General features: G+C 38.5%; 1 protein-coding gene across 2 annotated transcripts in view; it reads left to right on the top strand.

Annotated features, from left to right (window-relative positions):
* Positions 1-20,298, top strand: part of vps50 (VPS50 EARP/GARPII complex subunit) — a 153,606-nt gene that overhangs the window by 97,326 nt on the left and 35,982 nt on the right. Inside the window, exons 20-23 of one of the 2 annotated variants that reach the window (XM_066674751.1) lie at positions 1,165-1,271; positions 3,405-3,526; positions 5,252-5,326; positions 6,939-7,019. In XM_066674751.1, coding sequence (XP_066530848.1) covers positions 1,165-1,271; positions 3,405-3,526; positions 5,252-5,326; positions 6,939-7,019 — 385 coding nt within the window. The remainder of the gene's footprint in view (positions 1-1,164; positions 1,272-3,404; positions 3,527-5,251; positions 5,327-6,938; positions 7,020-20,298) is intronic. The other variant, XM_066674752.1, reaches the window with a different exon arrangement.

The raw sequence follows: 20,298 nt of genomic DNA, 5'->3' as shown, positions 1-20,298 counted from the left end.
TTTAACAATCAGGTTACAGAGGGAAGCGAATGTAGCTTTATTAGTCTTGCTCTAGGACTCTCATTCAGGTAGTGAGTTTATCTCCATCTGAAATTGAGCTCCACTCTCCACATGGAAGACAACTTTGTGTTCCACAACTGTGTGCCATCTGCTTCCTTCTAGAGTTTGTGCAGTGTAGGTAGAGCTGTCAGTCAGCTGCAGGTGATTATTCCCTCATTCATTTCAGTGTGGACATGACAAGATACCGCACCCTGCAGAGGTTTTAGTTGTGATGTGTTGCTGTGCTCTCTGTGGGTGGGGACTGTTGAGAGCATGGTAGGTCCAAGCAATTAGCTTCTCCTTGAAGAGGTGCTTATTAATTCTGCATGGGTAGTAATTCAGAGAGAATCATTGGAGCATTTCTTACACTTTAGAAGAAGCATATAATAAACTACACTATAACTGTTCATGTGGTGTTATATTATTGGAACATTATGCTGCAGTGGTTCCAGCACAAATTGAAACCAATTGGATAATGTGAACTTAAAGTGGGCTCTGCCAATTTGCCAACATTTCAACATGGTTCTGTTGCTCAGAAAATGAACTCATTCACATAGTTTAGATATACAATGTACCTTTCTAAAAACACATATTGACTTGTGACTTCTTGATGTAGTTGGTCCACATTGCACAAAAGTTGTAACGTCTACCTTGCTAATATAGCTATATTGTTTACTGCCTGTAACCTGCTACTAACCTGAACATATATTTTGCACTTGTAATTATAATGGTAAAATAGCAGTGAATCTGAAAAATGTATTCATTAGGGACTTGCAGCACCATGTATATCGTTGCTGCATCTTTTGGAGGGGTCCAACACGGAACATTCCACATTAAACTATTGCCCTTTGCGATGTTCATATCTTAAAGATTAAACAGAAATGGTTAAACATTAGTGGATATTTCATTTACACAATATGTTTAAAACTGAAGCTGAGTCAGTGAAATAATTTAAGAGAAGACAGAACCCTGGGTCTAAAGGCAGACAATTATATGTAGCTTAAGCACTAACAGTGTGTTTTACTTTTGGATTTTTGTTCATATGTCTTTTAAAAAAAACATAAATAAAAATAAATTAAAAAAAAGCAAGCTGACCCCAGCTGTGTATGTTCTGTGTTTAATCAGTGTGTCCAGAGAGACACTGCGAAGTAGGAAGAGGTCCGACTACAACCTGAACAAAGCCAACGCCCCCATCCTTACCAACACCACCCTCAACGTGATCCGCCTGGTTGGTGAGTAATTGACCACTGACCTTACATCCACTTAAGGAGAACAGAGCAGTGACGCAGTTGACCCAATGCAAGGGACCTCAATTTGCCCATCAATTAATAAACTAATGGCAGAGGTGTGCTCTATCCTCACCTGTGTGTTTCCTTTGCTTCCGGTCATTAGGGCTATTTTGTATTATATGGCTCTTCTCATTTGAAGATATGGTAATTTTTTTTTTGAAGAGCTTTCAGAGATTTAAATTAAACTGCATTCATCTTTGACACCAACCTCAGCATCTGAGTGTTCCAAGTAATTTTGCGAACCAGAAAAAGTGAACATAATGTTTTTGTTAATGTGTTCATTATGACCATAATGAGTTTCACTAAGGTTTTATTTTTTCTTCACAATTATTAACTTATCAATTAATCCTTTAAAGGGACATATTCTACACCTTCTCCACAGATTAACACAGTTACACTCTGGGGTCTTATGACACCTGTTTGGCACCACAACACCATTTATACCCTGTCTAAACAGCTCTGTTCACAATGAATCGTTTCTGGCCGTGTTTTTTTTTTTAAATGGGAATGAGCCACTGACTAAACCCACATGAGCTCATGGTGAGGAGTGATTTAGAAGGAGCTTTCACTTTTAGCCATTTTTAATTTATTCTCTTCCAATTTTTGCCATTTTTGCTCAGTTCTCACTTTCTGCCCACTTGTAGTGTCTGTTTCATTAAGTTTACCCTCACATTTGCACTCCCATATAAAGTCCAGCACTGTGATCATACATACTCAGATGAGGGAATAGTACAATGTTAAACTTTCAGCAAGTGACATAAAAACAACTTCTGAATTAGGCTGAAATATCTGTGTTGTTTTATTATACAGTTTGTGGACTGGTATGCTCCAGATCCGCAAGTTAATGGGCTTGTGCTCAGAAAAATGTCGGTTTTCATCGTATGTCCCCTTTAGGAATTACACAGCAGATGAATAAACATTTTATTACACAAAACTATTTTTTTTTACACTCACTCATATTGTAGCCCAGTGCTGTGCCAGTGTGATCTTGTTTAGTTGCTTGAAAGAATATGATTGGAGTCAAATGTGGGATCACATGTAGAAAGAGCCTTCTTCAGCATAAAAGTAAAGTGAATTTTCTTGTCATTAATCATCTCTTATTCAATCCTAACATTATTACTATCTTGTATTCTTTATTACTGTTTTCCCCCCTAAATTTGATTCCCAGGCCTGAGTGTGCATGAAAATGCACTGGTCAATGTCCACAAAGTAAAAATGAATGCAACCTGCGTATTAGATTCTATTAGGATTGACTGAGGAGCATTTCTTGAATTCTTGAGACTTGCACAAGATACTCTATTGACTTCTGTAGGAGCAAGTTACTTGCGTGCTTCCTGTTCAGTCCTGTTGAAGTTACATTTTACTATTCGATATCGTCACTGTCCAATTAAAAACACTTATCTCCATTTTTGTCAATTTTTTGTTTACTACACCATTCGAACACACCAGCTGACCTTCATATCATGTGATCATTTCAAGATGAATGGACCAGTAGAAATGCTCCAAAATTACTTTTAATGATATCTTTTTACATTGACTTTAATTGAAAGTTAAGAAGGTTTTTTCCTTCTCCTGTAAAGTTGATACGTGATTTTTTATTTGGACAGCAATGATGTGGTTGCTGAAATGTAACCATTTTTATTTATTTATTTTTCATGAGTAAATTGTACATTGTTGGACTCCTATACTGTGCATAAGTTAATATTAAGTCAAATGATTTATACTTCATCTGTCTCTTTACAGGCTGCCATTGTAAATAAGAATATATTCTTAATGACTTGCCTTTTAAATTAAAGATTAAAATAAAATAAAAAAAGGCCCACCCCTCCAAATAACACCAAGACCCTCACTATGGGAACCACTACACTTGGCTTTGTAAATACTCCCTAGTTGTTAAAGCATTCTGGGGTTCAGTTCCTCACTTGGGTAAGCACACATAAGTCCTTGAGCAAGACACTGAATACCACACTTGTTTATATCTGTAACATGATTTTCAAAAACTGAATCATTTCCATAATGCCTAAGGATTTTAAAATGTTTTCTGTGCATTGACTCTTGTGCTGTGTTCTTTAACAGGCAAATACATGCAGATGATGAACATATTGAAACCCATTGCGTTTGACGTCATCCACTGTGTATCACAGCTCTTTGACTACTACCTGTATGCTGTCTACACCTTTTTCGGCCGGAATGACATGGTAAGACTCCAAAACCATTCTTTCCATAAAGCATCATTGTTCTGCATCTTCAAGTTCCAAGTTGATTCAACTCCCTGGTGATGAATTATTCAAGGCTTGTGTTGAGGCAAACTGTGCTTTTATGCCCTTTTTTTCTCTCCTGCTTTCCATTGCACATATGAGCATATAACGATATGTTTATGAAGCAATCACACAAGTCTCTCGTTTTCCCATCACGCTTTCATGCCCTGTGGGTGTACTCTGTTCTGTAATTACCGCTATTATTATCTGAGCAAACCGAGCAAGTGCCTGACATGCTAGGGGTGCACCCCATTATTCTTGGAGTTAAAGTAGAAGGTTTGGACATCCGTGGTTTGAAGTCTGTTGCTCTTTTTTTCAGCAATGGCCAATTGATTCTTTCCCAAAGTCCTCTGTTTTCTTTTTAAACAGTATGAGATCCCTGAATATTTTCTGGGAATATAAAGATTAAAAAGTGTAAGCTCTATTGTAACTCTCCTTTAAAATGCTTTACTCCTCTGCAGAGGGTGGGGAAAAGGTAGCAAAGGTGGCAGAAGTTGCTGTTGCAAGAGACGATCAGCTTATGTGCTGTTAGGGATGGAGCTGTCTCTGTTTCTTTCACACATCTTTTTCTTTCCCTCCCTCGCTGTCATATATCTGATTTATATCTGCCATCAGTTTCACTTGAATAATCTGTGGCAACACTGTAAATAGGAGAAATAATGCTAATACTGTAGTAGTTTCATAAATATTTACCAAGCACCTGAAATCGATTTGCACGTGCTGCCTCTGTGACCTATGACTGACTCTAAACACATAAAGCCTTCAGCTACTGTGTATGCAATGTTATTTCCTTGAGTAATGAGCTACATTAATACTTGTATGGGGGAGTATATGCCATAGTGCGCCTCCCACAATATCAGCTCTGCCTCGCACAGTCCAAGTTGTGTCGATTTCTGCATCTGGGGTTGGGATTTTAGAGTTAATAACTTGCTTTTAAGGCAGTGAGTGGAAAGAATGGGTGAAGAGAGATGTGGAGATACACACACTCCCTTGGAAAAATGAATCACCTCCAGAGTGATGAAGAGCCTGTGAGCTGGGGAGAATGCCGAACTGAGCCTAGCGATGCTAACAGCATGGCAACAGCAACATAGCTGTCTCAGTAACGAATGGCTCCTTTTAGAAAGTTAATTCGGACATTAGCGGAAGACGCTGCTTTTATTGACCGCCTGACAGCCATTCGTCTGGGTTGACTTTCATGACTTCCACTGGCACACTGCCCTGGTGTGCTCTTCCTATAGAGTGTACTCTCACAAACGTAACTTCAGATCAGAGAGAACTGGCAGACTAATCAGCAAACCTGATAATAGTTTATAATACAGAAAAATAACAGAGATCTGTACGTTTTTTTTTTCTCTTTTAAAGACATGTTTTTTTTTAATTATTTTTCATTTATTTAAATTATAGATACTTTCTGTTTGGCCACTAACCCTATGATATTCTGGGCATTTTTTTTACCCCTTAGGTGTGAAGAGTTTGCTCTGGATTAGTATTCTAGACAAATGTAATTTTCCTTACTAGTCATAAGTACTGTATGTCAGTCAGTTTTACACTGGCTGGTCTGTGGGCCCCTTTCCAAATAATTCTTTGTGTATATTCTGATTTTGTTTACATTGTCATTATATTGTTTTGTCTGGTTCTGTTTTTCCCACTTTTTTTTTTCTAAAGCATGCTCCCTGTCCATCCACGCCCATTCCAGGCGGTCAGCCGGGAGGCTCCAGACAGGTGCCCCCCGGCTGCTGGGTAAGACCACAGCGTGACACACTCACAAGAGGCTGTATGTTAACCCTTAGAAATATTCAGTTATTGCTGGTATTTGTAAAACATACATTTTATATTAAAGTGTTCTCTCTCAGAGCTCAGTGAAACACCTGGAGCTATTGTCTGACAAAGTGGACTTTTAATCTATACCAGGTTTGTTCTTGTAATCAGAAACAGGGTTATTTTGCAGGGAATTGCCAGCCTAGTAGAAGGGGTGGGTCTTTTTTTTGCCAAGCTCAGCAAGCACAGGGGATTTACTGTAGGCCAGCCACTGACCTGATGGTAGTGTTACATTATTGAATATGTAAGCTTTCTTTTCTACCACTCCTTCATCCAGCACTTCCACTATCTGCTACATTATTTACACTTCTCCTGTTCTAAGAATATCTCAAAATAAACCTTGCAAAATGAATAGGCGAGTAAGTTATGTTACATCACCAGAGGAACAGCATGCAGCAACTGCACTCATCTTTCACTGCTTAGACAATATTAATTACAAGTTGTTGATCAATAGTTTTAGGTTGTTTTATTAATATATTTTTTGTTGTTAATAAACAAAAATGCTTTTGCCACACCCCTGTATTTTATTTAAAAAAAAAAAAACTATGATGATTGTCTGCCTCTGCAATTCTGTAAGCATTGTAATTACTATTAAAGATTATGAGAAAACGAGCAATAACTCTCAGTTTCTGAGGGTAAATATATACTCCCTGTGTGGCCTTGATGTGTTCAGCACTTACCATTTTTCCTGTTTTACTGTTTTAAATGTAGAAAAGGCCTAGATTCCATTTAATTCTGCCCCCTTCCATAATTATACATTGCCTTTCTCTCAGCATTCAGTTTAAGCTAAGCCATTAATGCTATTAGAGCTCCGGCTTTCCCCCCCAAGTGTTACCCAGATGATCTGTCTGACAGAATAAACCAGGAAGTACTCTGTATTTATGTAACATTTGAAGTGAGAACATTTAGATCTCAACAATGAGGCTCCATCAGATTTATGTCTCATTGAGTGAGTACAGTGTGAAACAAATGGCAGTGGTTTTCCTACAAACAACTTGCTATTAAAGTATTCCGGCTTCCCAGACAAAAAAAAAACAATACATTTAGTTCTATTCTGTCTATATTTTGAACATTTTTGCTGAACAAAGACGCCACACTGGCAGCAATGTTCTGAACATGGTTTACTTGAACATGGTTGGCACTGCCTTAATAATTTTGCAGATTCCCAACAAATATTACTGCCATGTTCCCATCGTAAATTTCATTTTCCTGTGAAACAAGCTTGTGGTTGTAGTTGTTGTGTGGTCAATGTCAGTCTGCCAGGCTCACTCATAACTTCCCCGTCAGCTTAACTGTCTTACCACAGCCATCATATTCACTTCATACTGTCTAACCCTCAAACAGATCATCATCCTGCACCTCTGCATTGTGTGTATGTTGATCTGTGTTATGTACTGATCCTTGTGTGAGCAGATTAGCCATAGAAATCATAAAAGAGGGCCTTCCAGACGGTGTCTGTTTTGTAGAGTATGTGGAGATGGGAGTAGTAGGGAATGTCTCTAACTGTGTCTGTTGTGCGGTGTGTTTCCTGCAGTATGAATCATCAGGGCTGGGTCTGATCAGCAGCCGACTGAGAACCACACTCAACCGCATCCAGGAAAGCCTCATAGATATGGTGAGAGAACATACCTCCTTATATATATATATGATCTCCCTCTCCCTCTCCCTTTCCATATGTATTCTTCCTGGCTTGGCAGTAAACTTATTTGTGCCAGCAAACTGTCTCATGTGATCTATCTTCCTCGTCTTGCTCACTTTTTTTCTTTTATCTCAGTTCCACACTGTCTCCTTTTTCTTCTCACTCTGTCTCTCAAATATTTTGCTCTCACTCTCACTTTTCTTTATCTGTTTTAATTATGTACTTTATTTCTTTACTCTCTGTGATTTCTATGCCTATATTTTTCTCTCTCTCTCTCTCTCTCTCTCTCTCTCACACACACACACACATAACTGTGTTTGTGAAGCTGAATGGAAATGGTAGTGTGCATTAAGCCCTGATCCCCATACTCCATCATCATGTTCTATCATCTCATGGCCCCTACCCCTCAGTTAGCAACCCTGGGTGAGTTAATTGGCCCCCAGCACACTTACCAGGCCCTCCTTTTTTATTTTTTTTAATAAATATATGGCTGTCTCCGTGGTTGCCCCCATTAGGATGCCCCAGGGGCAAAGACCCTCTGCCCTCTGTGTACCACACACACTCTACCTTCAGCACAGATAGGTACTCATTACTGTATAGATCCCTCAGCTTGTACAACATTTCACTCCCCAGCATTTAGTAAGATCAGTGAACTTGTATTTGTGAGCTACTTTCAGCTTCTCTAGTGGTTTTGTTTAGTTAGTGAAGCCTGAAACAAGTACTTTTGTCTGTAACAAATGCAGGTTTACACCCTTTATATGGTCCATAGTGTGACCCATTATCCTCATACCTAAACCTATGCAGGTCACATTTTTACTTGCCTAAAATTTAATGAGCTGCAGATGAGCTTAAAGTTACAATGCACAAAGCCAAGAGTCACCACAGAGGTTTAAACCACCCAAGCTTGGGCAGAGGAGCAGTAGAACAGCACACTCTGGAACTATACTAAGCACTTTTGGAATGAGTTGGAGTGATATTTGTTATCCATAACTAATCATCCTACATCAGTGCTAGACTTTCTAATGCTCTTATGATTGATTATATGCCATTCCTTCATTTAAAAAATCTGACATCTATTCTGAAGTGTGGAAACCTTCATAACTTTCAATGGATGTCAATGTAAAAAGCTCTTATTCTGAGTCATTTTGCAGCATTTCTGTTGGTCTTAGATGGTGCCTGCTCTTCACAGAAATTTTATTTTGTGAAGTTGACGTATCCGAAAATATTACATTGGAACAGACAGAAAAAAAGTTCAGAAAGCTTTCTAAAATCCAGGGACAGACCACAGTCTGGAGATGGTTTGTAAATGCAAGAAATTCAGCACTTTGGATAATCTTTCTTTGGAAGTATGTGTCTTATGAAGCTGAATGAAATAGCCGCTGCATAGAATCTTCGCACATGTAACAAGAACCAAAGCCTAAGAACTAGATCCCGTCTGCATCTCTTCCACTTCATTCCACAAGGGTTTACAAGTCTGCCATTAGAATATATTTAGGCTATGTTTACACAGCAGGTAAAAGATGCTCAAATCTTTTTTCATGATCAATTCTGACTCCCCTGTATAACGTGACTTATATCTGACATCACTTGTAAACTGACCCGGATATTCTCTGACCAGAACGAAATGTCCATCTTTTTCATCCAAAACACTTTAGTTTTTAAATGAAATGGAGAAGGACTGGTGTTTTACTGTATCCCAAAACCAACCTTTTCTTTTTTCCAGATGAATGTAAAACCAGAGTATAAAATAAAGACCAAAAAGAACCGTCTCTTGCAAATAGAAGGGATCAAGCACCAACATAATGTATAATATTTCCCTGATCCATTAAAGCAGCCTTCATACCAACAATAACAATAAAAAGAATGATCAACCACTTATACGAAAGAAATTCTTCTCATGTTTGTTTTCCATGAGGCTTTTTTTCTCATAAATGAATGACTGGAACCCGGTTTCACACACATTTAGTTTCCCAATATTTTTTTACAAAATGAAAATGTATCGACCAATCTGTTTCCATGCCCTACTCACTCCAAATTAAAGTGAAAATATGTTGACTTTAGTCCACTGATCATTCTCAACAGACTTTCCAATCTGGCTTTTCAGAGTCACATTGCGACAGATCAGATATGAATCGGATTTCAGCGCCACATATCTGATCTAAAATATTCAAATCCATACCTATGTCACATGTGAAGAAACAGATCAGATTTGGAGCACTTTAAGCTCCTGTGTGAACGTAGCCTTAGAGGAGCAATTAGCCTTTACCTCCAGTTATTATTCACACCAGACAGCATCCAGTATACAGACAGGTAATGGCCTATATGTATCAGAGAATATGTATTAAATCTACTTTCATGGCCATGCTATTGGGGGACCCACTCTGTGGAGCATAAACGTTTTTATTCAGGGACTTCAAAGCAGTTAGATGGTTCATCTTATTTGATTCACATGAAAAATATGTAGAAAATAACTATTATTTTCATAAGTATTATTTGCCATATTTTGTTGCAAATTTATCATCACTCATCAATTGTGTAAAACATTGCAACTCATTTCACAAGGATGTCCAGAAGCATTACTGGATTTTTCTGAGGATCGATAAGGCCAGACTTAAATGAAGATGAATGTAGATGGGATTATGTTTGTAAAAAACAAAATGCACACCAACACTAAAGCTGAAGCAGGCGGGAACAAATATGTATGGGTCTGTTTTTGTTGCCTCTAGCCATGTACAATTTTCTATTACTGAAGAACAATGAATTCAGATTTGTATGAGGGCGTTATATGGCAGAATGTCACAGCACATTTCTGATCTAAAACTCAAAAGAGGCCTGGAAGCTTCATGGTATCATTGCCATTGTGGAGTGATCAAATGTGGGCTATTAAAAAAAAAAAACCTCAAATAAACAGTCAAAATGAAACATTGCCATACAGGAGAAAGAAGCTCTTAAGCAATGATCACTTGCTGCAGAAAGGGGCAGGTTGAGTGTATTACCAATGAATGACATTGTAGTGACTAAATTTGAGGGTTCTTGAAACATATTCATATTTATTTTTAAAACTATTGATTCAGTGTGGCAATATGACACTGTGAAATCTGTGTTTTGTTAGATAGGATCATTCGAGCATGTCTCCAGAGAATCCTGTACTGAGATTCTTCAGACTTTCCTAAATATTATTAACGATCCCTTAACATTATCTGACATGTGCTTTATTTTAAAGGGTTTAATAAGATTATCTGTGGAAGTCTCTGATTATTTAAATCCAAAAATGTTATGATAGACATGTCTTTCTGGCTTTTATTTTCTGCTCAACTATTCTCTGCCTCTCGCATTTGGTCCTGCACAATTTTTTGTGTGTGAGAGACTTATTTCTTAACACAAGTCAATAACCATGACTTTCAAAACACATTTTTTTATACATGAATTTGAATAAAGTCCCCTAAAGATATGATTCTCTCTCTCTCAGAGAGAAAACATATACCAATACATTCTTGGCTCGAATGACAAACTTTTGGTTGCTTGTTTGTATTTTTAACATTTTATTCTGTTTTTACATTTTTACTTAAAGTACCATGTCCAAATTTATATACCATGTCTTAAAAAAATCTCTCTCTCTCTCTCTCTCTCTCTCTCTCTCTCTCTCTCTCTCTATATATATATATATATATATATATATATATATATATATATATATATATATATATATATATATATATCTTGAAAATGTTGCAGGTTTTGTGAGAAAAAATGCTTCTAAATCAAATCAAATTTATTTATATAGCGCTTTTCACAACTGATGTTGTCACAAAGCAGCTTCACAGAATTCCAGTAAGGCTTCTAGGCCATTCCAAGTTGTCCTGGTATTTTCTATCTTGTTTTAGAGCATTTTAAACAACTGTAAATTAATACCAGCTGAAGCAGTAGTTTTCTGTTCTGTCTACTAGTCAATTGCAAGCCATAGCTAAAACCAGAGAGATTAGCGAGGACCTCCGGTTGTGTGTTGTGGCTGCTCCCAAGACTGGGAAAAGCTATAAATCCATTTCCAAATGTTAAGTGCCAGTGGCTGCAGTGCAGTGCATAATCCAAAAATACAGGGAGTTCCACACTGTAGGGGAAAAAAGGAAGATGAATCAGCCTGCAGGAAAATTGTGCACTTGGGCAGCAATGGACCTTCCACCAAGACCATGAAGCATACAGCTGAAGTGGCCAAGAAATGGTTAAGTGTTTTAGAGTTGGCCACCCAGAGTCCAGACCTGAATCCCATAAAGAATCTGTGCAGAAAAAAAGGCCAGAAAAATTTCCAGCCAGAAGAAACCAGATAATTCAAGATGGACCGTAAATCAAAACTGTATACATCCTTTTTGTCGCTCTTTCTCTCTCTCTCTCTGAACTCTGTTAGTTTGTTTGTGGTTTACAGTCAGCATGAGCTGAGTTGAACATGCTGATTCTGAAGTCTAGCTCCAGTGTACATTGGATGAGATAGTACCAGAGTTGATTTATGTCCCTTTTTTGCTTTGGACAAAATGTACTGACATTACATCATGGCTGACAGTTCTGTGTCATCATTTTCTTTCAGACATCAGTGGTTAGTTGCACTTCCCCAAATCTCAAGTCTGCAAATTGGCACTGTCGAGACACATCAGAAATCAGTGAGTCAGAGCTATCGGTGTGCTCAGTGTGGAGCAGTGGTGTTTTCTTCTTTAGACTTGTGGACAGCCAGTCAGTAGTGATAACGATAGAGAAGACAAGGCAATGGCTTGTCAGGTAATCCTGATTCTTGGAGGTGACATGGGGGCAGATTGCTGTTGGCCTTGATTATTCGACAAAACCAGCCCATCTCTTGTAAAAGCAAAGCAAGTGGAATAAAACAGCTTCAATTTTGGGACTGTTTTTACAGTTTTATCACAGGGAAATGCAACAGTTTTCTTATAGCGAATGAAATGAGGACAGTGTCGTGATGAGCTGGGATTTCCCACCTTCATTTGACCTTCACGGTATGTGTAAACAATCAGCTTCTCAGCAGCCAAGCCCCACGAGGAAACCGTGTAGTATCCAGACACAAGTACAGAATGCAGGGCCATTTGTCAGGTTTTCAGCTCGGCATCTGGAATTTGTTGGCCTTCCCATCATCTACCATAGTTTGAGTCAGCTGTATAGCTGCTGAGGAGTAGCTTATCTCCAAAGGCCTGCTGTTCAGTGTTCCTTTCTTGAGGCTGCTGAAGAGCACTGATGTATTGTACTGTGATGTATATGTACTGTGATTCATATTCAAAAAACAAGAGAAGTACTTCTGAAGTTCCTCTGGATGTCTGATTGCTATGAGGTCTTGGTCAGCCATCAGGGGGCAGTGGTGTGATATATAGCCCCACAGCTCCGTAATAGCACAGCCTCCGGTGGGAAACCATCCCAGTTTAAAAGCACATTTACTCCCATCACGGCTGGCCCTAGTCGCACACCTACAGGAGCATATGCTGCCAGCCATTATATGACATGAAATGGCCATCCAGCTCTGACATTAAGATAAGAGCTGGGTGGGGGGGATGGGGATATACAGCAGATGTAAGAGCGCACTTGAGCAGAGCTGCATTTCATGTAAAGGGTAGAGACAGGGCCTTTCCCATGTGAACACTCAGCCAGAGTGGCTGGCCTCTAACACAGGCTTAATGATATCACTTCGTGGCCTATAGCAGACGGCTGAATTAAAAGCTCTTTAAAGCATTATCGCCTCTGCAGCTGGACCACCCAGCACACTGCCTCATAGATTTTCTTAGACTGTGCTGGATGCCTTTTTAGTTTTTGGAGTGTAAGAGGTAGGCTGTGATTTGGAGGCAAAGCTTTTGAGGCAAAAAAAAAAAAAACAACAACACACACAGCAATTTTTGTTCAGTTTGATAAATCATTTACCACCCCATTTACCATCCACATCTGGAAATATTGCGTGGCTCTTTCTCATCATCCTTACCTAACTCTCATGATTTTATCTCATGACGATCACTTTAGTCAAATCTAGGTCAAATTTGAAAGCATGTATTGTTATGTATAAATACAGTACTGCACAAAACTAGGCAAGCCCCTTGATAATAGATGTATGGTAATCTGCTTGCAAAATGAAAGAGGAGGCCGACTATTTACTTATTTATGCTATTTCAGATCACTTGAGTTTCTGTGGTAATTCAAACTTAATCCATGTACAAAAAACTGTCCTTTGTCCCCTTAAACACACTGTTACACCCTAAATAACAATAAGTTTAGTACTGTTTCCCCACAATTGTAGACGTTTCCTTTAGGGGCATCATAGAAACGTTTCTGAGAACTATGAAAAATCTGTTTCTTCAGATCTGAAAAAAAAACACAGGTAGTTTAATGCATCTTTCTAATATTCACTTCACAGTGAGTCTGAAAGAATGTGTAGCTGTCCAGATGTTACTGAGAAATGGAGGAAATCAAATTAAAACTAATGCAAATTAAGCAAAGAAGTTGCTTTTGTTTTCACAAAATAAACTGATGCCATGGGAAGCAGAGATATTTTTACTTGTAGATATACATTCTACTGATCAGATTTCTTTGAAAAACTGACAAAACTCTACTGAATATATAAATGAAGACATGAAATGCACTAACTAATGTTATATTTTGCCTGTTCGGTGTAATTTTCTATCACCACACACACACACAAAAAATAATAAATAACTTGACATTTTGACTGGAAATGTCTTATGCTGAGATCAGACTACAGGAATGCAGTCCAATTTTAGCAAGATTTTGTCATAGCCGACAAACCGAATGTGTCAAAACCGAATTCGAGAGTCAGGGGTGAGTAATAGTCGTGTGGTGTGACATAATCAAATATCAGCAGTGTGGCATCTGGGACGCCCCACAACGCCACAATGAAAATTCTAGCATGTTAGAATTTTTAAAAAAATTTTCGCCAAGTCTGACATATCCTACATTATGTTCCTTGACGATGACCAATAGGAGGACAGAGCACTGTCTGGCATGCATATGTAAACACAGAGAAGAGAAAGAGGGTGACTGTTGCTGCAGCTATCAGGTGTAAAACCAAACTGAGGAAATGTTCTTGACATGTTAACACATTGCCTCAAGTTCTCTTTGCAGGACAGACAGTGTGTTCTCTCCTTGAAACACACAGGAACAGGTCCACAGTTGTGTTTTCTTCTTCTTTTTGGAAAACACAAAACCGGCAGCAGCACACACAGTGCTTCTGTAGCCATGATTGACAGTTTCTTGACCCGCCTCCCCGAGAAACTCTGAACTCACGCAATGAGGCGAAAGAAGGATGGTCCGTGTCAAACGTGTGGTGTTGCCTGTCTCCCGAACAAGACACGTCACTAATCTGACACAGTGAATGTTGTGAAAGACAAGAATGTTATATATTCTGATCAAGGCATTAAAGGAAGGTTGTCATTGACTTGAAAAGTTAGAATTAATTTTTTTTTACTTTGACAACTGCATCTATACGCCACCAGAAATACAGCCTTAATACAAGACTTGTTTCAGAAATGTTGCTTGATAGCAGAGATCATAAACTCTGAAGAACATTGTGGACCCCACTGATTTGAATTGCAGCTGCATGTTCACTGGTTGTATCTAACGAATTAGTGCCATTTAAGTCTCATACATGCATATACACACTTGAGCGCACGAGGGGGGGGACCTCATTTGTAAACAGATTACAAAGTTAATTGCTTTCTGCATGGAATAAATGAGGAGGGCAGTTTGAGCTTTTCAGATGTTTTTTTGCCTTTTTTTCTACTTCAAAGCGAGAGTAAGGAAAGGCCAGGCAGGGAGCTGTGGAGGATGTAATGGATCTCCTCTCTTGGGGGCTTGATGTCACTCAGAACTCACACTCCACTGTGTTCCCTATTCTCTGCCTTTGGCTCCCAAGCTTCTACCAGAGAAGTAATCTCTGCACTCTTCCTCTATACACACACACACACTCTCTCACTCTCTCTCTCTCTCTCTCTCTCTCTCTCTATCTTTCTCTCTCTTCTCTCCACTCTCCTCTCTGCAGCAGCTATGTAATGGAAAAGCATCCCAAACAAGCTCTATGCAAATTCTGATGTGTGATTGTGTGTGTATGAGGGCAGCTAGTGGTTCATATCTGATAGTGAGCCCCTCTAGCCCAGCTGGACTCCAGTGATTAGGTCTCTGTGGTGATGCAATCCTGCATTTCCTAGCCAGGGAATTGCTGTGTAAACACTGCATGTGTCTGGTTTAGAGAGAGAGAGACTGATAGGAGGGTGTCTGTGTGTGTTTGTGTGTGAGAGAGTGCAAGTATATGTGCATGTTGACAAGTAAGTGCTGTCTTTTGTGTGCTGAAGTGCTGATCCCTGCTGATGCTGCTTATTTGGCAAGCTCAGTGAGGCTGGGTAGTTTTGTTTTGTTTTTTTTATATATATATATAAAAAAAATTTTTTTAATTCTTTCTAAATCCACTGCATTCATTCACAGGCTTCCAAACTAGTTGGTGTATTGTTGTTAATGGAAGACACAGTGCTAGTCCTTCATTCTCCCAACCCATATTTCCATCTGGTTGTGGGGATAGAACCAGTGGCCTTCTGGTCCCAAGCCCTCTTCCCTAACTGAATAATAATGTTAAGTTAACTTAAGAACAGTATTTTGCATACTGCAAGCTATGTGCAACCATAACTAGCTCCACTAAATAGATAGTCAATAATAGAAGAAATTAAATATAATAGTAGTTTGAATCTCAATTTATGGTACATGATTTAAAGGCTGTTACACACTAAACAATGTATAAACAACATGATAATTATACATGTGTAGACTTTTTTCCCTAACCTACACACTGGATGTTGTTTTTTCTTGTTTGAAACTTTTCATGCTGTTACAGAAATAAATAAACAAGGAGAATGTCTTTTCAATTGACAAAAGAGGTTATTTTCTCTTAACAAAACTGGACAATTGGGTACACTACTTTCCATATTGAAAAAGTAAATGTAACACACAGAGATGCACCCCCTCATTGAGAAGCTGGAATTTCATAAGCACTTTCACACACAGCTGGGATGCTCATAGCCCAGTTTGAGACCCACTGCAGTTGTTTTTGGAGATGTTAATGCTGTCAGTAGCTTAATTTATAGAGCTTTTTCATAGTGACAGCAGCAAAGGCTTTCAAGACAGAAGCTAAGTTTTGCTGTGTTTCAGAGAAGAAAAAAATTAATGGAAATAGCATTTTTTAATATTTGTAAACAAATTCTAATTCTGCTGGGATGCGGCTGACCTGTCATCTTGATTATCACCATGCCAACAACAGTGAGTTTATGCAATCTGCAGAAGTGAACAAAACTAAATATATCTGATTAATGATTAAAAAAATGTAAATAAATAAACATAAATTGTACCTTTTTCACTATGCAAATGCATTTAGTGTTTATTCAAACCGATTGATCAAATCTCACCTCAACCTCCTCCTTATATTAGACACTTTCACCAGCTCTTTACCAATGGGGAACACAAGGTCTTTTTCCTTTTATGATCTTGTGAGGTTTAGCTAGCCATGAGTTTGAATTGCCAAGGGCTTGACGAATCAAGGTCTTCTTTGTCTCATCAACACACTGGACAGCTTTGTGGTTAACATTAATTCCACAGCAAGATCATGTGCCCTGCTGGTCCCACAGACTGTGGAGCTCAGGTTAAGATGGCTCAGACACTTCCTTCCTAAAGCAATTGTGGTCCTTCAGCCAAGATGTCCACCTCCATACTCTTGGAGCTTTGGTCTCACTATCTGCACTGGGATTCTCTGTGTAGACTACATTGCTTTGCTGAAATAAGAGTTTGTTTATGGGATATTGTTCTTTATAAAGCTGTACAGGAGATGAGCAGTGAGAGGATACTCTGCTGTGAATAATTGCAGGCACCCATGAAATAGGCACCCTGTGGCTGGAGAAGAGAAGAGAAGTTTTCTTGCATGCACAATAAAGCCTAGGGTTTGTTATGCTCTCTGCAATTCAAGAAACAAGTCCTCTGTGTGGACAGTTCCTGAATAACAACCCATGAGGAGTCTGTTGGTGGAACATGTGCAATCTTTTTTGATTGACTTACTGCTGCCAGAAAAGCGCCAGCCGTGGCTCTGTTGAATAGGAATGCGTGGATTTCAATCTCTCTGTGCTATTCTTTTCAAAATCTGAATAAAGCACCTCCAGTTATCGGCTCTGGAGCCACTGATTTAATTTCCTCTCTCCTCTGTAAAGTTACACAGAGGTCCTCTGTGGAGGAAACCCGTCTCCTAAATCCGCCCAGTACTTCTCAAACTGAACACTGAGGGACCCTGACACTGGGGTAAGCAAATTTGTAGACTCACATGACATCCGGGATGTAAATGAAGCATCTAATTCCATTTGACACCTGTCTAATGAGAAACGAATTTGGAATATTAGGAGAGGATGATGAAGCAGGCGGAGGAATTTATTTGACAGTAATTGCCTGCTGAGGTATCTGCCAAAATCCAGGGTAAATCCCCACAGAGGGAAAAGATCAGGACAGGACCGTGCTCCAAATGACCCTTGGAAATGTCCAGCTGTGGAGAGGTGAGGGGTCCTGTGTTTCCTCCTGCTGTTTGGTAAGCTCCCCACAATTACACCACTAGCTGATTAGAGTGTTTGGTGCTTGGTTTCAGATTAGTTTAGTTTAGCTTGTTTGTTTTCTCAGTGTGAGAAACATGATGGACCATGTTCATTTTACATACTGTGTGCATTATATATTCAAATATATGCAGACAATGACCAGAGGCAAGAATTGAACCCAGGACTCTAGGACCGTTTAACTTTGTTGTTAACTCCCTTGCTGTGGACTGCGAATCCTCACAGCAATGTTCACATCTAGTGAAAAGTTTTCCCATAAGAGAAATTCTTAATGCAACAAAAGAAGGGTATTAACTCCCTATTAATATTTCAGAGGAATTTTAGATAGATCTGCTGTGCATTGTGACAAACATATTATCGAATTAAGGAAAAGTAAACATTTGTGGACATCTGCTCATCCAGAGAGCACAGTGACCATCCTGTGTAGAATTAATATTCACAAGCATGTTCTCAATATCCTTTGGAATCCAAAGCAAAGCAAAAGACAAAGCCTTGTGTGTTCACATTCTTAGTTATCTGAAGAATTCAGCTCAGCCCATATTATGATTATTATTTATTTCATTTTGATTTATTCCTTTATTTTATTTTTGATTTGATGAATTAAGCGTCTATCTCCACTAGGTGCTTGTTTTAAGAACATGTTGGTTCTGCAGTTGTTATAAAAGATATTAAGGCATATTCTGCTGTAACGTTACCCATCTACAATTTCCTTTCAAACTTATGTTATCTAGAATTTAAATAACAGATAAGGACAAGTCCACAATGATTTTAGTTTATAATTCTGATATCACTACCTCAGAAAAACATCATATGCATTATGTCATGTACAGCTCATTGTGGTAGCTCAATAAGACGGGGCCAGAAAATGTAGAATCATAATTTGGAAGAGACTGGCAAAGGTCTGTGTGGAACACTTTTATATATTTCATAAAACTCAAAGCTAAACACTGTTACCCTTTGCTTTATATCTGTAGTTTATACATTCTGTGTATAAACCTAGTTCAGAAAGCTGTTATTTTAATGGCCCGTTAGAGGTATATAAAAAATTCAGCCGTATGAAGGCTCTCCCCTTCAGGTGTAGGCGTATAGGCATGCACTGCTCTCCAGCTCTTTGACGGATTGTCTGAGATCCTGGCAGAGGAATTTAGCTGAACCTTCAGCTCCAAACTCTCTGCTCACAACAAATCAGCTGCTACTACTGAGATGAAAGCCAACAGTAACACTCATATTTCAGAAGGGTGGACCAGCACTGCTTGCCAAATGAATCCTGTGCAGCAGATGCTGAATTTTTACAGATGACACCATGATGAGCTTAGGCCTTAAAGCCAGAAGATTCTAACTGTGGTTTTGTGGGTGAACTTTCCTGGATACCATCACAATAAACAGCCAATTCTGTAAGATATGCAGTAAAGACTAGGAGCTATACTGGATATAGAGTCCAGGAGCCAGTATCTACCATATGTTCCTTCATGTTTTGTTGAGAAGCTTGTGCAATAAGGTTTTGCTAGAAAGCTAAGATTTGTCTTGCTTTAATAGTATGTCTTGGCAAATGCCAACATAAACTCACTGTCTTGGAAGATGAGAGGGAACCAGAAGATGAAGTTTATTCATCATATCTGTTAACATAAAAGAGAATAACATAAGCCCTAAAATGGGCTTCTCCCAGAATTTTTCAGCTAGAATAATTACCACTTATAATAATAACTGTTAAGTCTTGCAGGACTGCAACGACCTCTTCTTTGTACATTAGATAAAGGTGTCAAAAATACAAATAACTGACCTTTTATCTTTTTAAGACATTAAGATAGCAATTTGTATAATGTTCAGCTAAAAACATGATTTTTACTGTCATACAGATTTCATCAGCTTTGCCTTTCATTACCTTATGCCTCTGTTCACAGCAATCGTTTCATTTCATTTGAAAGGACAAGCTTAATTTGTAATCAGTAAACGTCAGCAGATAAGCTTTCAGACTTTGATGTGAATGACTTGATTCAAAGTGACTGTGCACCAGACTGTATTGCCTTACTTTAGAAAATGAAGCTTCTTTTATTTTATGGTCTGATGATTAAAATAGGTGCTGTTACTCTGACTTTGAAGGTTTTATGATGCGTATTCAGTGTTATGTCATTTGTTCTTTAGCCTGTAAGATAATTTGTGGATGTGACTAGTCAGCTCTGGTTGCTCATGATGTATTTATTCCTGCTTAAACTGGGCATGTAAATATCTGCTGGAACACATAACATGTCACTCTGTTCTAAACCCAATATAAAAAAAGACTAGTTATACTTTTCTTGTAATAGACTATGAAAATCTCTAAGTCAGTGTTAATTCAATGCTGACCATGTCCATGATATAGTCAGAACAACATATTGTGGTGTAATTAAGCAGAGTAAAAATAAATATTACATTTCTTGCCTTTTGTTCCAGACTAATTTTCCGCTTCATAGAACCTCACAAATGCTTTCAAAGTTATCAACAGCAGTTAATAATAATTCCAGATACTTAACCCTCTGGGGTCAATTTTCACATATTTTCTTAAATTTGCATTTAAATTAACTTATGTTTCATGTAAAAAATCTCACTGTATAATGATGCTTTCTTCGATTTAGTGCAGTGTTTATCTG

Source organism: Hoplias malabaricus, chromosome 6, assembly GCF_029633855.1.
Source record: "Hoplias malabaricus isolate fHopMal1 chromosome 6, fHopMal1.hap1, whole genome shotgun sequence".
Lineage (NCBI taxonomy): Eukaryota > Metazoa > Chordata > Actinopteri > Characiformes > Erythrinidae > Hoplias > Hoplias malabaricus.
Note: the sequence above shows the minus strand (reverse complement) of the source record. Positions and strands in the feature narration are given on the sequence as shown.